Below are 21527 nucleotides of genomic sequence, written 5' to 3'. Positions count from 1 at the left end.
TCCAGGAGCAGAGAGACAACCCCTCAGCTCTCAGACATTTCAGAGGTGACTCTGGGCTTGTCACCTATACTCAGATTTTGCTGCTTTCAGACTCCAGTTTGACTGCTTTCCATTCCCAATCACTGGAGCTTTTCTCCACAAGGGTGGATGTACCTCTGTGGCAAGAAAGTGATATTGGCAGTTCTTATTTTTCCTCCCCTTGGTTCTGTTCACACTGTGTTATTGTTCATATATAATGTAAATAGGATCATATATAGTTTCATATGGAAGTTATAATTTCATTTATAGTTTCATATGTAAGCCAGACAGGATCCTGTGGATTTCATGACAGGTTTTCACAGAGAAGGACAATCACAGAACATCCTGGAAGCGTCGCTTATTCAAAGCACGACACATACATTTACTAACTAATCTCTGACTAATCCCCGATCTCTGGCTAATTAGCCCCTTCCTCCACGAGCTAATGCTTGTTCAGCCTTTTGAAGCATTTAGCGCGCTAAGCACAATCACGCACATCTCCTTAGCGTGCCGGGGACGTGAAGAATTAATAAATACTTAATAAATGCCGTTAAGGAGCGGGATGGGGGGAGTCAATGGATCCCAGGGGTGGGACTACATTTCCCATCAGCCCTCGCGCCCCGAGAGGGGGAGCTGGACTACACCTCCCATGAGCCCCCGCGCGCGGCCTCGCCCTCCCCGCGGCGCACGGGAACAGCATGGCGGCACAGCTGTGTGCGGTGACGGGACCGGCCGCATCCGGCGCCACCGCAGGCACGGCGCGCCCCGAAGGGCGCGGGGACGGCGGGGAGGGTGTGCGGGGGACTACCCGTGCACCGCCGGGACCGCTTTAGGGCTGCTGCGGAGGCCTTGATGGCTGCGGGGCGTGCGTTAAATGGTGCCCCCCACCCCGGGCGTGTGTGGATGGAGGGAGCAAGGCCGGGCGCGCTGCGGGATCCTCAGCTCGCGGGGTTTGGCTCCGCTTGTACCGGCTCTTCCCCACAGCGCCTGTGGGAGGGTATTTTATAGCCAGCGGGTGTAGCTCAGCCTGAGCGCTGCCGCCGGGGGTGTCCGAGCTCCCCGGAGCGGACTGGCGCTCAGGGCAGCCACGCGTGCCCGCGGGTGTCGGTGCTGCCCCGGCTGAGGAGCCACGAGGGCAAGAACAGGCCCGAGGTTTTGAGGCCCCGCGGTTTGTCTGTTCTGGGAGCTGAGCTAGTGATGATAAAGGTTATCCCTGTCTGAAACTGATCTTTTCCTCTGTGGAAGTATCACTCTGAGGCTCGGCGTTAAAGACGCAAAGGTAAAGGAATGGTTTGCTACATGAACTAACTCTGTGCTGTTCCTGCCTTTCAGAGCCTGGCACGATGTCAGGAAAGGATTAAAACACTCATCTGGCTGGGGACCTGATTTATCTACTGGACTGACAGCACAGCTGCACAATGGTGAGAAACATCAGCATTTCTCTTGCCATAGTCTTAATTTTCTACTCCTTTTGCGGGACTACGGAAATAAGACTCATTTTTCAGTGTCAGATGATATCCTTGTGTCTCTGGGGCTCCTGGGAGGGGATATCAAAGCCCAGTGGCTTGATTAATGTAATTAAGCCAGTCGAGGCTGTAGCTTTGTTGCAGCTGCCACTCGAGTGTGCTGCCCTTTGCTGCCATGGAGCATAAGCTGAAAGGCAGCACGGAATGAATGGGAATTTTACTGGTGTTGGTGCCCAGCAGAGCACCTGCTTGTCATCGTGATCAAAGATGAGCCAGAGCAGAAGGGATTAGAGATAGGAGGGATTGGATGTCAGCCCATTATGGAGACACTTGACACAGCTCATCTCATAACTGTGTCTGTCACAGAAATAGACAGCAGTGAAAGAATAATTGCTCTGTTTGCCTTCCTGGAGGTGCCCTGGGAGAGTTTCAGGCTTGCATCAGGTTGCTGGGGGTGGGGACGTGCCCCAAAGGGTCATCCTAGAAAGGACACAATCTGAAGAATCCTTCCCCTGAGGGGATGTGTCTGTCTTAGGTCTGGTGAATGCATTTCTCAGGGTAAACTCACAGACAGATTACATGCTGGATGGATGGATTATTCTTGTGTGCAAGGAGGGGGTTGGATTAAGATGTTTGTGGAGGAGGATGTCAGCTTGAAACAGCTTAAAAGGGTCCAAACTACCAATGTCCGAGAGCTGGTGGTTTTCTTTTCCTAAGCAGGGATTTAAATAACATCCACCTCCCAGACTTTCTTGTCTGCAAGTGAGACAGCCTACTGGCAATCATGCTCCTCTGTGTCTGAGGGACAGGATTCTGCTGTGCTGAGTTTGTGAGGCAAAAATTGCTGTCTCTGAGTGGAGAATTTCTGTCTCTAATTCTCGCTCAGTGACCCAGGGCTGGGTTTTTTTTCGGAAGGGGTGGAAAGGAAATGAGTGGAGGACAGACTTTATTTAAAGTACTTTTGTTGACAGTTCTCACTGTAACTTGTATTTAGGAGGAAATGGTCCTGCAGAGTCCTGGGGCTGCTGTTGCCCAAACACAGCTTTGGCAAGAGGGCAGCTGCTAAGCTAGACTTAAGCTGGTAAGAGAATTTTTCAGTATTGTGTGTTGCTTGTTTTAAATTCATTAATTATATGCCAGATGTGTAGGCAGCATGACTCATGTGCTGATCAGAGTACCTAATCTTTGGAGGCTTTACCAGGAGCAGTACCAGGAAGAGCACTGGCCATCAGCACGGTGGCACCTGGGTGTCTGTGCTGTGCGTGGCTCTGTGGGACTTGAGGGGGTCGTGTAGCCAAGGGCAAGGAGAGAAGCTGAGCCTGTGATGTGCTGTTATCCCTGTCTGACACTGCTGTGAGGAAAAAACTCCACTGAGGCTCATGTGCTTCTTCCCTTGGTGGGGTCTCCTTGCAAAGACTCCACGGACACGAGTGGCACTGGTGGGGCACTGTGCCCTGTCCTCCCACCCTGTGACAAGTGGCACCAGCACAAGTGCTGTCCCAGACCCAGCTCCCCACAGCCCAGGCATGGCTCTGGAGCTGAGCATGAGCTGCTGTTGTCATAGCACAGTTTAGAGCTGCAAAGAGCTTTTAAGTTCCTTTTAAGCAAACAGTGGCAGGTTGAAGGGCAAATAATAGATGCATTTTTTATCTTTGCTTGATGTACAGTCATTGAATACACAGGCTGTAACAGCACTTTGTCTCCAGGCAGCTGACAGCTGCATTCTGCTAAATGGTTTTACGCTTTATTTAACAGAATTCCTTTGCTGCAGAAGGTCAATAACAATTTCCGACGGGCTGAGCCGGCAAAGTTGATGACAGGGATTGTCTTAAAAAATCAAGGTTGATGTGTGAAAGGGGAGGGAAGGAATGGCCCCACAAACCACCAGTCACACTGGGTGCTCTGGCAATACAGCTGTGTTCCAAGCAGGATCAGCCACTGGGAAAAGCACATGGGGCTTTTGGTTTCCAAGGAGTAAGGGGGGAAAAGGTGAAGAGGCAGCTTGATGATAAATGGGAAAAGTAAAAGCTACTCAGTGCTTTGAGATTAGAGGGGCAGGAATTGTTTCAGAGCAGACTTCTTTAAGGAAACATTTACAGCCTTGCTCTGTGGTGTCTTCCAGCTCTAGAAGCAACAGAATAAAGATTGTTTTGGACTGAGTGTCACAGATGGCCACTGATAAGTGACTTGTGTAACCACAGGCTCCTCCTCGATGCTCAGGGGTTGCTGCAACCACACCATAGGTAAGTTACCACTAAAGCCAAAGAGGATTTGGGTGCTGGTGCCTTTGGCTTGGGTGGGAGCAAGTTGTTCTCTCCTGAGATGTGTACTCTAGATTAAATAGTGCAAATCAGGAACTTCACAGCTGATGGTTGCTTTGTTTTGACACTGTCTTTTTTTTCCTGCTAGGATCTGACCTACAGGTGGCTGGATGAAAAAGTGATTCCCTGGTTTCTTCTGTTCCAGAATAAAATAAATTTAAATTATGGGAAACCTTGTGAGTGGAAGTTGGTTTTTGTTTAGTTATTTTTGTAAAGGTTGGACCTAATGGTCTTAGAGGTCTTTTCCAACCTTAGCGATTCTATGATTCTACTTGGACAGAAATGGTTTGTGCAGGTAGAAAGGATTTTAGATTGAAACATTTCCTGAAATTCAAGCAGTTGTGAGCTTACCCTTCCTAGCAAACATGATACCCAAAGACTTCAGTGTGTGCACATGCTGAAAGTTGAAGAAAAGCAATTCCTGGGGACAAAACTACTTATGGCTAAGCCAGGTCTGGTGACAGAAACGGTTCTTGTGGTCTGCTTGGGAGCTCAGAGATAAGGGGGTGAGAGGCAGTAGTAGAATCATTAGGTTCATCTGATGGTAAGTCCTTAAAACTCCAGTGTTAGGCTCCACCCTGGGCTGGGAAACCTCCCTTTTTTGAGAAGGAAGATCCATGGTGTGGTTCTGATGTGCACAAACAGCTCTGCCCCTGAGCTGGATGATTCCAGGCAGGATGCTGCCCTGGGACAGCACTTCCCTCTAAACCCTGCTCTTCCTGCCCTGTGTCTCAAGGTGCTGCTGATGTCACCTGAGGTTTGGCCAGAGCTGGTTTGAGGAGGTTTTGGAGCGTCTTGGGCAGGTGAGGTGAGGATCAGGCTCATTCTTGTCATGAAAGAGGTTTTTGCTGAGTGGTTGGGAACACAAAACAGGCCTAACAGGCTGCCGTGGTACCAGTGTGAGGTGGCTCTGATGGGAACAAAGGTTAATTTGAGACGTGGGAACACAAGGTGGGCCCCAAGCTAGAGATTACATCTGAAGCAGGCTTGGAGCCTAACCTTCTGTAGCTGAACCAGCTGGAAACAGCCTGCGTGGGAGCTTGAGGGGGTTTGGAGGTTCCCTGGCTCATGGCCAGGGTATCTTTTGCCATCTCTGTACAGCAACCTCATACAGCAAATAGCATTCCAAGTGGAAAAGGGCCATGCTCTGAGCTACCAGGGCCTCCCTGCCAGCCCAGATCTTCATGATTAAACCTGCCCCCATCCCCATCAGCCTCTGGGACTGTTCTCCAGTCAAGGGTTCACTCTACTACCTCCTACTACTCTGCTGCAGGAGGGAGGGGGGGGGGGTCTCACCCCCACCCACTTCATCAAAACAACAGAAACAGGCATTAAAGAAAACAACCATTCAACATTTATGTAATTACACAGTGGGGAAGTGTCTTGGGTTACACTGCTCTGTATCCACCCTCCAGCTGGAGGAGTGTCCCCCGTGGGTCTCCCTGAGCAGAGCTGGTTCAGGACCTTCACCTCCCTGGGGCTTTAGGGAGGAAATTAAAGAGTGATGATCACTTTTGACTCACCTGGCATGGGACTGCCTCTCAAAGGGCACCACAGCCCTGGGTCCCTGTGCAAGAAAGGCCCAACAAACTCAGTGCCACACGTGTGGCTTCAGTCCAGTGTCACCTCCGGGCTGCTCAGGGGCCGGACACATTCCTGGTGTCCCAGCTGAGCTGAGCTGCTGTGACCCTACTCTTAGCTGATGGCTTTTAAAACCCTTCCTTGTCTGAAAACACCAGACCTAGAGAAGGGGTCAGTGACGGGGCACGCTGTGTGTCTGTCACAGGAGAGGGCAGCCACACCCCTGTCTGTGCCGCTGATCACGGAGACAAACAGATCCTTCTGGAAGGTAGCACACACCAACAGAGCTGGCTGCAGCTGGGGCTTTCTGCAGTCTAGGAGAGGTGCTCTCCAAACACACCACCACCTCATCAGCTGGACGATCTGGTCTCTAGTCCACAGATTCATCCTGCCCATTGTGCCACCACGGTGATGAGCACTTGAGCTGGAGCACGATGGCAAGGTGTTTTCCAGCAACTCCAGCATCCTCTTCCAGCACCATCCTGCCTCTCCTGGGCTCCACAGGGGCCACTGCTGCCCTGCAGCCATGTTCATGGGGCTGGCAGGTCACAGCCACGTGCTGTGGTGCTTCTTGATGCCCCAAAGGCCATGTTCAATCACACTGAGCCTTGAAACATTTCAGGAGATCCCAGAGGAAAGGCAACATTTCTCTACCAGCTTCAGCTTCCCCCTTACCCTCACACCACTGCCAGCTGCAGTGTGGCAGGTCTGCTCCACGGGCTGGCCAACCAGCTGGGGAGAGCCCTCGGGAGAGAGAAGGTGGCCCTCGGGAAAGAGAAGAGCCACAGGAGTCCTTGGACTTGCCCCTGTGGGCAACCTCCCGGCCTCACCGCTGGTAGAGGGTGATGATCCCGGCCCGGTGCAGGCTCCTCCACAGTGCTGCCTCCAGCATCATGTCATGGTTGGCATAAAACACCAGAGGTTTCTTCTCCACCTCGTAATAATGGTCTGAGAACTGCTCGTAGTTGGCAGTGATGAACCCGTAGGCACTGACCTGTGGGAAGGGACAGACAAAGTATGGGGTCAGGGCTCTACTTCAGGTGGTCCATTCACCACTGCCCCCCCCCCCCTTCCAGGGGGCATGTAGGACAGCCACCAGGACAGGCTGGTCCCCACCAGGAGCCCCACAGCAGCCAAAAGGGGGGGGAAATCCCCTTGTCTCCAGCAGGAAGGTGATCCCGTGGCCTCTTACCTGGTCGCAGGTGTGGAGCGCGGTGAGGAGCATGAGGGCACCTGTGCTGGGCATGTAGAGGGAGCTGTACTGGGTGTTCAGGATCTCTGATCGCAGGAACCTGGCAGTGGACATGGCAGGGGTGGGGGGTCACAGCTGGCATGGCACCACAGCCCCCAGACCTGCACCCATCCAGCCCCCACCACGCACTGGGTGATGCCAGGCCCTGGTAAGGCAGGAGCACCGAGTGAAACACAGGACTGGGGTGGATTCTCTGGTGACTGCTACTAAGGCTGAGCTCATTTGCTGCAGGTTGGTAAAAGGCACCTCTCTGCTGTTTGGAATCACCCCAACCCAGATGCCTGCTTTCGTGAGAGGCAGGAAAAAACACTCCTGTTGGACCCTACCTCTGCTCCTGTTAGACTGGGACAAAATGTAATTTATTTTGGGGAATGGGAGCCAGGTGAGCACAGAGAGGTGTAGGAGGGGATGTGAGCTGTGCTGCAGTGAGCAGGAGCGGCAGGGCAGAGGTGCCTCAGCCTTGTCTGCAAACAGCAGGGCAGAGGTGGCTCCATTGTCTGGGGAGGACTGGGAACACACTTTGATGCTGAGCAGCCACTGGTCCATACTGGACAGAGCTCTGCTCCAGCCTGGAGCAGAGCTGAACAGCAGCCACCATCCTCATCATCCTCACCTTGCTGTCAGGTACTGCAAGAAATCAGGATGCAGCAACTTGAACTTCTCTGCAGATGCCTCCGGTCCAAAATACTTCTGTGGCCTGCAGCAGGGCAAGGAGAAGGGCAAAACTGTGTCACAGGAGTCCTGGAGCTACTTGGGGTTTGTCCCAGCAGGGACAGATATTGGGGTGAGGGCAGGCAAGTCATGCCTGCATCATTGGAGGTGCTGGGGGGCCTTTTGGGGGGCTACTCACTCATCCCCCTTGTCCGAGCCCTCGGGCACTGGGCTGCCCTGGATGGCCGATCTCAGCATGACGTAGTCCCGCACATCCGAGGGGATGAAGATGTACTTCAGGTCCTGCAGTGGGGGCACAGATGTGGCACTTGGAGGGGCTTAACAGGGCAGTGCCCATGCAGGCTGGCAAGGGCTGAGGGCTCCCGAGACAGGGAGAAGGTTTGGCGGGCAAGCCCAGCCTCAAGGGACAATTCGGGACCACGTGCCCAGCAAGCCCTCAGGGTGTCACCTTGGCCTGGGGGATCCGGGTGAAGCCGTACTCCTCGTAGGCGATGAGGGAGTTCTTCATGGTGTTCACCGTGAAGCCGTAGAAGGAGACCTTGGTGCCCACGTCCTCCTCGAAGCCTTTGATGACGGCGCCGTTGATCCTGCGGGAAAAGCGCAGGACACGTGTCCAGGGCTGGACCCTCCCCAGCACCCACAGCCCCAACCCTGCCCGGGACCCGCGCGCACCTGAAGACCAGGTCGTGTGCGTCGATGGCCTGGCCCTGCCGCGAGCCGTTGAGGATTCCACCGTTTCCCACCACGGCACAGCGGACACAGCCCCCGGGGAGGGCGGCCCTGTCGAAGAGGTGCCTGTTGGCGGAGGCGTTGAGGAGCCGGAGGGTGCTGCCCACCACTGGAATGGAGCAGGACGGGAGCGGTCAGTGAGGAAAAGGTGTGTCAGCCCACGTGAGCACAGAGCACATGCAGGAGCAGCACACTAAACTCACACCATCCCTGTGCAGGAGAGGGGCCTAAAGGTGGGATATGGGGACCCCCGGGCTCTCCCAGGCTTTGTGTCACCCTCTCTCAGCTCCCCCCGCCATGGTTCTAACCCTGCTCCAAACAGCAGCACTCAAGGCCGTGCAAGGCACAGGGCCACATCCAGACATCTCCAGCCCCAGCCTTGCTGATGCTGCTGCCTGTGCTGGCCATATCCCCTCCTCACAATATCTCTTTGCAATGGCCACCAGTTCACTCCCCCCTGCTGTCCCCAGCACTTCCCAGCCCAGGGACTGAAGCCGGTGGCTGACAGGGAGAGCAGAGCGTGGGTTTGGGGTGGGAAGGGAAACAATCTCCATCCACAACAATGGAGTGGGTTGTCCAAGCCCCAGTTAATAATCATGCACACACTGGAGCTTTTATTCAGGGAAAATGTCACAAGATGCAGCAAGAGGCCTTTGCAAAGCCATGCCCTCCACCCCGTGCCCCAGGAGGTGGAGTGGGGAGAGATCAAGGTCCCTGGCTCCTTCTGCCTTCTCTGCCTGTCTCATGTCACCAGTCCCTTCTGCTGGGTCCCCAAGCCCCTTGAGCTGCCTCACATCCCCAAATCACCCCATCAGCTGTGGCCCCCATCCCAGCTGGGTCTGTACCTGCAAGGGACAAGCCTTGCCAGCCGTAGGGGACGTGTCGTGTCCTCAGCCTGTTCCAGGTCGCTGGGGTGAAGTGCTGGTCCCACATCAGCACAGGGGTGTCGAAGCGGAAGATCTCCCCAAACTTGGGGTCTGCCTTGGCTCTGGCCATCACTGAGTGCAGGCAGGTGCTGGGCTGGGAGAGAGGAGGACCCAGCTCAGCCTCCAGCCTGGGTCTGCCACCCCTCAGCAGGCACCAAGGAGAGGACAAACCCAGGGACAGAAACGCTCCTTGTCCATCACATGTTCTGCTGGGTCACCCAGGCAGGGCACTGCCCCGTGCCTTGGTTTGCTGCTGCAAAACACCCTGTGGCACCCAGCTCAGTGGGGCTGGGGGCAGCAGAGGTTACAGGGTCAGTTGAGGGTGTGAAAGATTCAGCACCTTCAGGTGTGGGTACCCCATGGAAGGGCTCTGCTGTATGAGAACAGTCCCAGCACCCAAGAATGGTCCCCCCAGAGCCTGGGTCCATCCTCATGAGTCTCCAGCCTGGTCTGGTGGACCGGGAGTCACAGGGTTGGAGGGAGTGGGTGATGCTAGCTCCAACTTTCACATTAGGGAATGGCAGTAGGGAGGCCTGGGGAGACCCATTTGTGTGGATGGAAAAGGTTGCTCTCCCCTGCAAACCCCTTCCAGAGGATGCTGCTCCTCCTTCAGCTTCCCCACACAGCCCTTCTACCAACAAAACCCAGCACAGAGGGGCACCACAGACATAACTGTGCAGTGCTAATGATTACCTGCTGCCTGCTGGGCTCGGGCTCCTCCAGCTCCGCAGAAGGCTTGAAGGAATTCCCACTGGAGTGGGGGAAATATATGGCAGAGTTAAAAATCCATCACTTGGGCACTGGGGCACCCCACAGTGGGCATGGGGCTCCCAGCTCACGCCAGGATTGCTGGACACCTTTCCCTCCTTACCTCTCCGAGCTGCCTCCAGGGGCCCATCTGCGGTGTGGGGTCCCCGACGGGGCCAGGACCAGCGGCTCTGGCTGCAGCAGGCTGGGACGAGACAGTGGGGGCTCAGCTGAGGAGGTGACACTGAGCACCCCAACACCCCCCCACCTGTGACAGCCATAGGGCAGGACCATGTCCCCTCCACTTGTCTCCCCTCCACCACTGCCTGTGCCCACCCGTCCCTGTCTGTGTGTCCCTCTGCAAGGGGAGAACCACGGACATGCAAAATACGGGGCTTTTGCAAAAAGCAGCTGCTGTCTCCTCGTGGGTCCCACCTCCAGGAGCCCCATATACCAAAAATCACACCCAGCCCAGCCTGCAGCCTTGGGGGAATCCTGCTGAGACCACCCTGTCTCTTCCCACCGTCTCACCATTCCTGAGTCCAAGGAAAGGCTGGGGAAAGCTGGACAGGCTAGCAGGACACTTTTAGTTGTTACACTTAGAGAAGCAATCAGCAGCCAGGGTCTGCAGGTTCTTGGGGTATATGGGACCTCATCTGCCATGGGGGCAGCTGGAGCACGCCCTCATCCTTCATTTAGCACTGGGAGACAAAGGCCAGGGCAGCCCACCCCGAGCAATCCGGGATACCCTGAGCCCCAAGGGGCCAGGAAGAGCTGACCCAGCCCCCCAGGGGGAACTGGGGCTGGGGGCAGCCTGGCAAGCAGGAGGTGGGAGCCCACCGGAGGGGAACAGGCTCCCATTCATCCCCGCACAGAAAGGCCCTTCAGAGCCCCCCGGCGCTGCCGCCAGCCCAGCCAGCAGGTGCTCAGCCCAGAAGGGAGGTATTGTGGAGGAGACAAGGGCCCCTTGTTATGGGATCTGTGCCTGGGAGCCTGGGGACAGGTAGAGGCAGGTGGGGAGCGGAGCTCTGCCTCCCCCCCGGCCCCCGCCGGCGCGACACTGCTGGGCAGGGCAGGCATTGGGTTTCTGTCCCTGCCATGGCCCCTGTCAACACCAACAGTGCCCACAAACCTGCCCAGGAGCGGATCCAGACCTGTTTGCCACCCAAACCCTGCTCTGAGCCACCCTGGGGGTACAGCATGACATGGGGGTCTGGCACTGGGGGCTGGAGCGTCTCCCCAGGTGAGGATGGGGAGGCAGTGCCCAGCAGGGTTTAGTCCAAGCTCCTTCCTTGCACCATCCCAGCATGGCCAGCTCCAGGCAGGGGATGCTGACGGGGAAGGTGTCTCCCTGTGCAGGAGGCTGAGCCCTGCCAGCAGGGCAGGGCAGCTTTTTAGATCAAGCCAGGGCATCTTGCCTTGGTGTCCCATGGAAAAGCAGGTCCTCAGCAGGAGCAGAGCCCTGTAAAGCCCCCACCACTCCAAACACAATGCTACAGCCCAGGGGTCAGCAGAGTGTGACCCCCACCTCTCCTTGCAGACAACCAGCTCATTCCTGAGGCTCATCCTGGGATCACCTGAGCTGACAGAGAGGAGGGAAGGAAAATCCCCAAGAGGGGTCCATCAAGGTGAGACTGAGCCATCCCAGGGAGATGCTGGAGTTGCAGCTTTCTGCAGAGCCTTTCTGGGGTATCCCTGCAAGGATCCAACTAACCCCAGTCTGACCAACCTTGCCTGTTCCCTTGGCTTGCAAAGGGGAGCACAGGGTCTGTGCACAGGAAGGTCAAAAACTGTACCAGACCTGGTGGTTACACTGAAGGCTGCTCTTTCATTCCAGGTACCAACAGCACACCCATCACAGCAAAGCTCACCCACACAAGTGTCTCACAGGAGCTACCAGGAGATCCCTGGATGCCAAGTCAGCTCAGCCAGGGCAAAGTGCCCTGGGATCCAGGGAGCTCACCCCAGCCCTGCCTGCTGCCTCCATCTCATGATGCAGGCAATCCCCAGCCCAGGTGCCTCACCAGCTGGAGCTTATCAACACTACCACCACCCAACCAACAGACCAACAGAAACCTCTCTGCTCCAAACCCAGAACAGGTTTGCACTGAACTCCCTGCATGCAAAGCCCCTGGGTTGGCCACACACTTGTTTCCTGGCTGCAGAAGTGCAGCTCCCCAGCAAATCCCAAAGTTGTTACCCTCACTCACACATCCAGGCTTGAGCTGCAGCCAAACAGCCTCTCCCAACCCCACCACCTCCCTATCCCTTCCTATCATGCTCACGAGGCTCAGCTGCACATCTCTGCCCACCCAGACCCTCCCCAGCTCTCCAAGCTTTCCCACTCTTGTTTCTTGGTACAGACAGACCCCTCCGTGGCTCACCCCAGTGCCTGCAGGACAAGGCAAAGCCCCGGACACTGGCAGTGGGAGGGTGCTGTGCTACTTTCTGCGGTTCCAAGGATGCTGTGGGAGCTCTGAGGGGCTCAGTCCACATGTACCCAGGTGGGCACAGCCAGCCTGGCAGGTTGGCTCCTGATGATGTTCCATGGAAGCTGGGACCCACCTCCACTCATGGCCAGAAACAGTGGGTGGCACTTGCTCCTCATTTCTTGCAGGACTTGTGCTGAACTGATAAACCAGTGCCAGCACCTCCCTGCACTCACATCCTAGCTGTGGGTGCTGGAGCCAGCTTCCCAGGAAAGCCACTGCCCAAACCCTGCCAGGAAGGGCGTGGGGCAGCTGGTCCCCCACCAGAAAGCAGATCAGTGGCATGAAGGGGAGCCAAGCGCTTTGACGTCACCCGCCAGGATGTGGTGAAGCACCTCGTGATGCTTGGTTGACTCAGAAGATGACAACGCTCCCCAGGACCAACAGATGCACAATGGGGCTCTGGGAAGGAGTGGCTCTGGCTGCCCCAGCACTGGCAGTGGCAGCAGAGCCAGCCAGGCTGGGTGCACTCCCTCACCATCTGACTATTCACAAACGTGACATTTTTGGTCCAAGGCCATCCTTCAATTCCGGAAGATAACACTGTGTGCGAGTGTTGTGAGCACACACACTGGCCTTATCTTCAGAAAACACTCCCAGGGCCCCACGTTTGAGGGAGCCAAAGTAACGACAAGAACCTGCTCTTGGAGGCATTTGCTCCATCCTGCTGTGAAGGGCTGAGCTCCAGGAAGCATCTTTCCCTGGTGTAGAGCTGGAGAAGCACAGAAAGGCTGGGCAGAGCTCAGTGCTCTTCCTGTTAGCCCTAACAATAAAGCCACAGGCAGAGCTGGCAGCTCACCAGTGAGGTTTGGGAGAGATGGACAGGCAGGGATTGCGAGTGGGATAGGGCTGTGCCCAGCCAAATCCTGGAGGCTCCAGGGATTCAGCTCCCTTCATCCTTGTGTGGCTGGCTCTGGGGGGACGAGGGCATTTCACCCATCTCCATAGGACCTCAGAGCTGCCACCAGCTCTGGGCTGAGCTGGAAGGGGACTTGGCACTGCTGTGGGTATCTGGTCCTGGGGTGATCTGGTGCTGGCAGCAACCACCATCCATCAGGGGATCAGCTTCCCTCTACCCCTCTTTGTCCTGTCCATCTGCATAGGGGCACTGCTCACACAAACCTCCCCACAAAACGTGGTCACCTGCACCCACACATGAGCACCCTGACCCTCCCGTGCTGGCAGGCAGAGCGGGAGGTGAGTGCTCTGTGGTGGCACCTCAGCCTGTGGAACGCTGGCCATCCCGGTTCCACCTCCGGACTCGGCCCCACATCCGTTGGCAGAGCTGATTCCTCCAGTGCACAGTTCAGCCTGGACGAGCAGCAGTCATAGGGCATCATGTTTACAAACACAGGGAATCGGAGCCAACAGGACCCACTCATTTGGGTTTAGCTTTAGAGGTTGGATTGAAGCCAAGAGGAGAGTCCAGGAGAGATCTAGAGAGCAGGTCAGCTCTGTGTTACCTCATCCTGGGCTCCTCTCTGGGGCTGGATGAGCTGACCCTTGGTCCCATCAGTCATGGGGCTGGAGCCCAGGCTGGCTTTGCTGGGGAGGTGACCTGGAGCAGGTCCAGGCAGGGTTAGGAAGTGGCAGGCTGACATGTGGTGGGGAGAACCCACTCCTGTCTTCCATCTCATGGCTTTCCTCCACACCCTGGTTTGGGGTTGAGCCATGGTTCCTGTGCCAAGGCACAGCTTGGTTTCCATTCCTAGCTCCAGAGTGGTGTCTGGGCACGTTCTGCTGCCCTCATGGGCCTCAGTTTCCCCTCTCATGGACATCAAGCTCTTTGTGGGGAGCTGCCCTGCACCCCGGCTGTGACATGCCCCCAGCACTGTGTGGTTCCAGCTGACACTGCACAGCCAAGGGTGGACACAGCCAACCTCTGCCCAAACTGCTGGGGATACTCCTGCTCCACAAGCCCAGCAGGGGAGGGAATCTCTGCCTTGGGCAAGATGGGATCAGGCAAAGAGAGCCCCCAGCTACCAGCTGGGGAAGAGGCAGCATCTGGACCCCAGGGCAGCCCATCCAGCTCCATCCCCAGCAACTCCCAGAGCAAATCTGTCTGCCCTCAGCTCACCCTGTGCAGGACCAGCTCCAGTCCTCACAGCAACCCCCATTCCCGGGCAGCACCCGGGCAGCTGGGCTCTGTCACACCGAGGGCACCCAAGAGCACCCAGAAGGAGGTGAAGGACACCCACAGCGCTCTCCTGGCACATCACCCGGTGCTGCGGGGCAGAGGGCGGCTGGTCCCGCAGCCCAAGCGCTGTGCAGGCTCCCTCAGCCCCTGCCCACTCACCCACGCTCCCCGGGGCTCCCTGGGGAACCCCAGCACTCCATCCCTCGGCACCGCGGAGGCTCAGGAAGGGGCTCGGGGAGGTTGGAGGACGCAGGGAATGCAGACGAAGAGGGATTGCAAACTGCTGGAGTTTGGGAAACGCTGCAACCCTGAGAGTTTGCGAGCCGTGAGGCGCAGTCCGGGGATCCAGGGGGGCAGCCCGGGGGATCCGAAAGGGTTGGGGGGCAGCCGTGCCCTGCCCCTGCTATGGGGGGGGGTGTCAGTGCAGCTCCATGGGGGCCAAACCTCCCCCAGGACAATCAGCTCGGATCTTCCATGAGCCCAGCGGGGACACGCGGGGCTCGCAGCGGGTTTCACAGAATCACAGAACCACAGAATATGCTGAGTTGGGAGGGACCCACAGGGATCACCGGGTCCAGCTCCCAGCCCTGCACCTGGGTTTGGTGGGCAGCTGAAGGGGGTGTGATCCTGCCCGGGGTGCGCAGGACCCTCAGCCGCCCCTGGACCCAGCAATGGTTTCTTTGCACTGTGATGGGCTGCACCCACGTGGGGACCCCTGCAGACCCCCACGGCCCCGGGGTCCCCCTCTGGGCACCCCCTGGGCTCGGCTGGCGGCCGTGGGCAGGAGCCGGTGCTCGGGATTCCTCGGAGCGGGGCAGAGCCTGCCGCGAGCACATTTTCCAAAACACCCAACGACCGGGGGGCACAGCTGGAAGAACCCGCCCTAAGGGCTCACTCGGGCACCCCAATTCCCCATCCCAGAGCATGGCACCTCTTGCTGAATTTACACATCCCTGCCTCCCACCCCCCTCCCCATTCCCCGTCCCCCCGTACCTGGCTATGATCCTCTGGCTGGTGGGCGACTCCACCGTAGTGTAGTAGTGAGTGTAGAGGAGCAGAGAGGATGTTAAACCTGCCAGGAGCAAAAGGCAGAGCCTTTTCCAGTGTGGGGACCCCATCCCGAGCACTTCGACCGCTGGAGTCGCGCAGGCGAGCGGCAGCGTGGGAGCCGTCCCAGGCACAAAACTTCCCAGCCCCTCTCCTCTCCCCTCCCCTCCTCTCCTCTCCCAGCCCGGTGGGCGCGGACACCGCTGTGTCCTGGCTCCGTCCTGCCCTGGGTGCCCAGCTGCACCTCGGAGCAGGCTGGGATATTCCTCCGGAGCGGTGGGAGGAAGGGTGTGAGCCGGAGGGAGGAGGCACCAGGCTGACTGGTTCAGACTTGCTGAGCAAAAAAAGCACTTTTGAGCTGCTTTTTCTCCGCGCTGGGGGATTAAACATTCACCCAGACCAGCAGGGAAATGCGATTTTTTTTTTTTTGCCTCTTTTTCATGCCACCCACCCACAGCTCCCAAACACGGTTTTCCTTTCTGTAACTTTCCCGTGCGACTGAAAACACGTGCGTTCACCGCCGGCTGCTTCCCAAGCGGCAGCACCCACACCCCACGGTGCCACCCCCGAGCGAGTCCGCGGGTTATTTTATGCTTATCAGAAGCTCCAGGCTCTGAAGTCAAGCCGGGCTCCCACCCTGGGACGCACCCGCGCCCGGCCGCTCGCTGGTTAATCCGCCACGAGGGAGAAAATGTGGGGGGAAAGGGGAGAAGGGGGGACAGTTCTGGGGTGCTGCCCCCGGACCCGCTCGGGCTGAACGCATCGCTCACCCACACTGTGTGTTTGCAGCAAACAAAACCGTTCGGAGCTCTGTGGCAAGTTCGACAAAGAGTTTGGGCTGAGGGAAAGGCGAAACGTGTTTGGAGGGATTGGGAGGAAATTTGCATTAATTATTTTGGCGTTTACGGGAAGGACGTGCTTCAGTTTCTTTTTTGAAAGAATATTTCGATGGTTTTTATAGTTAAACTCTGAAAGAACCAGCCCTGAGAACTCAAGGATATGCATACCAAATGTTTGTTGCAGCGGGGGGAAGGGACTCAGCAGGAAAACAAGCGTTTTCCATTGAACTGTAGGGATTTGGGGGGGGGTTGGGTTTTTAGGAAGTAACCAGATTCGGGGAACAGCAGGATGGGGAGTCCCATTGTGTCCGCGGCTCCCTGAGCACCCACATGTTGCTCCAGGTCGTCACACACCTCCAGCCTCTCCACAAATACCTGTTTTCATTATTCAGCCCCAAAACCCAGGACTAACCCCGTCCCTGCTCCGAGTCCCACTGCACACCCCCAGGCTGGTGTACTTACGGCTGCATTTTCCCCAACACCCCTTTATCCCCACAGATCCAACCACCCCCCACTCCCATTCCTGCCTGCCCAGACACGTTTCCAATGATGCTGCTTGTTCAAAGGAAGAATAAACACAAGAATAATTTTAATAAGAGCTTGTTTCAGTCTCCACTTGCTTCCATTATTGCAGGTCTCCCCATTGCCAACCCTGGTCCTCTGGGAATTTTGGCTGTGGGGGAATGCACCGTGCTGACATCCATGAAGTGCCCAGCGTGCATCAATGGCAATGCAGGGAGCAGGTCTGTGCCCATGGCTGGCAGTGGTGGCACTGGGAGAGTGGGCACTGGACCTGGGACACCATGAGGGGATGGTGGCCAGGCTACTTTAAGGACAACTTGCAGGGATCCATCCCTGCTGTCATGCAGGGACCGGGAGAGCCGTGGCAGGAAAGTTGGCTGGGCACAGGGTGTCTTGGGGAAGGAGAGAGCAGGCAGGAAGCTGGAAGGACAGAACAGACCATCACCACTTGGACACACAGGGATGAAATCGAGCCTGAAGCTCAGCTGGAGCTAAAACTCCAAAAAGATGGGCGGGAAGAGGGGTTTACACGTGCCCTGGTAGCAAAGGGCAGCTCAGAGACATGGGGTGCACCAGTGGAAGGACTGGATGCGTTTTGCCTCTATCACTAAAGGTTGCTCCCAGCCCTCGGGAGTACTGGCATCATCTAGAGGACTCAGGCCAGCAGAGCGGGGTCAGGAGTCTGGGATCCTGCTCAGAGGTCGCCTCACCTGGAATCTGTCCTCACCTGGTGTGACTCAGGGTCTGCCTTGTTCACTCTCACCCGCTGGATTCGCTCCCTGCGAGCTGGAGCTGTGGCTCACGTGCTCTTGACTCTGGCCCTTCATTAACTCCAGCTAATTATTACCAACTGCTCTCATAAGTCACAGGGGACACAGCAATTCCTGGCTGGAGATGGATGACCAATGGCCCAGAGGAAGTGACCTGCGGAAAGTCAGGAATTTGCCGTTCGGAAACATTTATGGCCCATTCATGTAAAATGCTGGTGGAGTGGCAGCTTCAAGGGCTGCAGGAACTGGTTTCTTCACATCGCTCCCATCCCTCTGTTTCCATGATATATGGGTTTCTACTGTTGGTTTTATTTTCAGCGGGGTGAAAATGAGATGCACAGTTCTTCATCTGCTCTACTTGTTTTGTGCTACAATGCATTTTGGACTATGCCCCAAAATTAAGTGGTGCTTAATTTAGAAGTTAAATAAGTGTGAAAAAACCTTTTAGGATGATAGTTGCCAAATAAAGATTAGGAAAAGAACATAAAAGAAATCACAATGAAAACCAGCAAGTATCATTTTTAGCCTGGGTTTTTTATTCCAGTGATTACTTCTTGGAAACAGAACCCAATCCCTCCACATGGCTTGAGAGTGTGAGAGGAGAATAAACACATTTTGCACCAGCTGGCTGTCGGCCACAGCTTGGTGGAGAAAAGTCTTGTGGTCTTTGCCACGGCGAACTGTCCAGCTGGGAGAAAGAGATCTCCAAAAAATCTCCTGGAGGATTTGCATATCCAAATTTGCTCAGCGCGGGTCAGAGGTGCACTTAAGAAGGTGCCAAAAATCTGCTCATAAAACACGTCCCTGAAAATTCAAAGTCTGGACGCCGGGAGCAGGTTGCTGTGTCAGCCCTGCTGGAGAACGTGGGGCCATATGGCTGCCTGAGGAGGCACGGCCATCACATCATGAAAAATTCATCAGCAGATGTCCCGGGAGGCTGACGCAGGGGCCCCTTCCCGGCGGGGCGGGGAGGGCAGCGGGAGCACCTCGGCCAGATCTCCCCTCGCCAGGCTCCCTGCCTGGAGCACACAGGGTCACACACAGCACTGAGAACACACTGTGGATGCTCCCTGACACTCTCCCTGCTTGGATTCGTTGGTGCTACTGCAACCAAAGTCAGGAGGCGAGCGGGGAAGTGACCACAGGGAGGATGCCTGGATGTGGGGTTGAGGGCAGGGCGGTGGCAGTGCTGGGCTGTGGGACCAGAGATGCTCAGGGCTGTGCTCAGCATCACCCCACGGCACCTGCAGCTCCAAGCAACAGGCTCTGCCCTTCTGCCCTGTGCACAACCCCACGCTGTGGGTGGGGAAAGGGGCTGGGGGTGCAGCTGTGCAGCCGAACTGAGCTGGGGTGCCCTTGTTCAGAGAAGGGCAACAAAGCTGGAGAAGGGGCTGGAGCACAAGTCTTGTGAGGAGCAGCTGAGGGAGCCGGGGTTGTTTAGCCTGGAGAAGAGGAGGCTCAGGGGGGTCCTTATCACTCGCTACAACTCCCTGAAAAGAGGTTGTAGCCAGGTGGGGGTCGGGCTCTGCTCCCAGGCAACAAGCAACAGGATGAGAGGACATAACCTCAAGCTGTGCCAGGGGAGGTTTAGGTTGGACATGAGGAGGAATTTCTTCACATAAAGGCTGATTAGACATTGGAATGGGCTGCCCAGCGAGGTGGTGGAGGCACCGTCCCTGGAGGTGTTTTGGGAAAGACTAGTTGACATGGTATTGACGGGTCACAGGTTGAACTCAATGATCTCAGATGCTGATCTTTGTGTACCAGTGTGGCAGGATGTGGCCCATCAGGGAAACACAACCTTTAGTCCCCTCCTGCTCCTCCCCTTGTGGGGATGAGCCCTGGGCTGAGGTGCCAGGTCAGGACCTGGCGAGTGGTGGCAGGACTTGGCTTAGGTTGGCTCACGTTGGCTCCTCTTGGCGCTGCTGGGCCCAGCCCAGCTCTTATCACAGTGTCTGTGCATGGCAGAGCCCTTGGCCAGCCCTGGACCGCTGACTGGGGCCGAGATAAGCCAAACACACAGTTCAAAGGCCATCCCCTCTCTGCTGGCATGAGGCGACCTGTGAGGCTCTGGGCTATGCCCTGGAGGGGTGCAGAGCTGGAAAATTAGGGTGACAATGCAAACTGCTGCCTTCCCCCTTGCCAGCTCTGGACCAGGCAGAGCAGATGTGGTCTGATCCTGCCCTGTTCTTAGCAGGGCAATCAGTCCCTGAGGGCTTCCTAAAGCCATGTGGCCATGGGGACAGGCCAGGCTCCAACCCTAGAGCACACAGCTGGGGAGAGGGGACACCATATCTGAGTGTGGATGGGCACCAGCCCCTTATCCACCCACCTGTGTGGTCCCATCTGACACTAAATGGCTGCCATGGGAGGAATGGAGGGAGTGTTGGGATGTCCCCAGGAGTGTTTTTCCAGGATTTACCACCCCAAGGGCTGGGTCAGCCCAAGCTGGGAAAGCCCTGCAGCACCCAAGCTCAGTCTGGTAGAGGAGCCTGGACTACCACAGCCCCTTGGCATGGGAAGCAGGGGCTGTTGCACCCCCCGGAGCTGTTTACCTGCAGGGCCCTGCCCCAGCACCTGGAGGGCTGACTGGCAGGTCAGCTGGTGCTTTTTGCACAACAAAGCCATGGGCTGCTCCTTTATCTTGTTCTCCCTCCCCTATTATCAATAGTTTTTCTGGTCCAACTGGATTTACCTGCTACCACATCCCCAAGAAAGGGAGAAGGTCCACACAGCAGGAGGTGAGGAGGGTGAACCCCCCACCCCTGCACACCCAAGGCCTGCCCCAAACCTCTCTGCAGTTGGGGAACATAAATAGCATCTGATAAGACACCAGCACAAGGCCTTTTGTGCTGACCTGGAGCAGGCACATGCCTCTGCTACACTCCCACAGCATCCAATCAACCACAGCAGCTCCAGAGTAATGAATCTGGAGGGAGCATCTGCTCCATGCCAGGAAGCTCTGGGTGCTCTGTGCCTCAGTTGCTTGCCTGGGAAGAAGAGAGACAGGAGTGATAGTCTGGATCATGGCACAAGGTTGCCTTGGAGCTGTGTGTGGCACACACAGTGGCTCCCTCTAGCACTTGCTTGGGTTTAGTCTTGGCTGCCAGCACTGGCAGGTACCTCAAACCCCAAGGTTTGTGTCTGTGAACACGCAGCAGGACGTGGTGGTGCCTGCTCCTGCTAGACAGGGGAGCAGTCACACTGGAAGAAGGAAGAGGTGGAAAGGAAGCAAAAGATTCGAAGCCCTGCCAGGAAGGTGACAGTGTGAGAGCTCCTAGGTGACAAGTGGCTTTGGTTCCTGCAACCTGGCAGGGAATATTTAGAGGCTGTGAACTCCTGGGGAACGCCAGGAGGAGTCAGGCACGGCTCTAATAACAACTCACGGTACTCACCGACAGCTTCTGAAAAAAGCAGGGCTGACACAAGAGCAGCTTCTGGACATGCTGAGACACAGTTGTGTATTCATTACCCAAATCAAACGTCTCTGTTTAAATCCTGCAGCCCCCGGAGCTCCTGGCTGTCAGCGGGGAATCCCCTGCTGGTCGCTGGCACTGGGTGAGGAGTCGCTGTGTCTGAGCACCCGGGGGATGTCAGACCCAATCCCGCCGTCTGTCCCTCTGCCCCCGCTGCCTTCAGCTCCGTGTCGTGTTGCAGGAGCCGAGGCCACACCTTTACACACCTTGTGAGTGGCACTCACAGGTACCAAATCTCTGCTCCATGTCACCCTACATACCCCAGGGAGCCCCCGGGCCACAAATCCCGCGGGCAGGTGGGTGTTACAAAGCAGAGGACACTGGGGGACACTGGCGTGGTGCAGCGCGGGCAGCTGCAGGGCCGTGCATGGCACTGGGACACGGTGCCAGACCTGGATGTGCCAGCCTCGGCACCGTGCCGGCAGGTCCCTGAACAGCAGCTGCCACCTGGTGGCACAGGGACAATCCTGCTGCCCTGCCAGCCACAAGGGTGGGGACACTTGGGGTGGCCCTGCGCCCGGGCACTGGCTCCGTT

The 21527-nt window shown here is 56.7% G+C and overlaps 1 protein-coding gene, 1 long non-coding RNA gene and 1 other non-coding gene across 7 annotated transcripts; 2 read left to right on the top strand and 1 right to left on the bottom strand.

The window, feature by feature from the left end:
* The first annotated feature begins 692 nt into the window (after positions 1-692).
* On the top strand, positions 693-3977 carry LOC108639818. 5 transcript variants are annotated; one of them, XR_001920767.1, is made up of 5 exons: positions 693-737; positions 1351-1439; positions 2479-2565; positions 3607-3727; positions 3894-3977. It is a non-coding gene; the product is annotated as an uncharacterized LOC108639818 (long non-coding RNA). The 5 variants fall into 5 exon arrangements; XR_001920769.1 differs by having other exon boundaries at positions 714-732; XR_001920768.1 differs by lacking the exon at positions 693-737 and adding an exon at positions 936-968.
* Positions 1205-1281, top strand: LOC112841104. The gene has a single exon (XR_003212742.1). It is a non-coding gene; the product is annotated as a small nucleolar RNA R38 (small nucleolar RNA).
* A 1181-nt stretch (positions 3978-5158) lies between the features above and the next one.
* Positions 5159-15530, bottom strand: ST6GALNAC2 (ST6 N-acetylgalactosaminide alpha-2,6-sialyltransferase 2). The gene is made up of 10 exons (XM_008927907.3): positions 15332-15530; positions 9837-9917; positions 9659-9716; positions 8885-9059; positions 7983-8148; positions 7759-7897; positions 7489-7592; positions 7252-7335; positions 6579-6678; positions 5159-6380 (listed from the first exon to the last, which is right to left on the bottom strand). The coding sequence occupies exons 1-10, from the start codon at positions 15454-15456 to the stop codon at positions 6213-6215; spliced, it is 1200 nt and encodes a 399-aa protein (XP_008926155.2). The 5' UTR covers positions 15457-15530; the 3' UTR covers positions 5159-6212.
* Between the last annotated feature and the right edge of the window lie 5997 nt (positions 15531-21527).

The sequence above is a fragment of the Manacus vitellinus genome, unplaced genomic scaffold (genome assembly GCF_001715985.3).
Source record: "Manacus vitellinus isolate BGI_N305 unplaced genomic scaffold, ASM171598v3 scaffold_24_pilon, whole genome shotgun sequence".
Lineage (NCBI taxonomy): Eukaryota > Metazoa > Chordata > Aves > Passeriformes > Pipridae > Manacus > Manacus vitellinus.
Note: the sequence above shows the minus strand (reverse complement) of the source record. Positions and strands in the feature narration are given on the sequence as shown.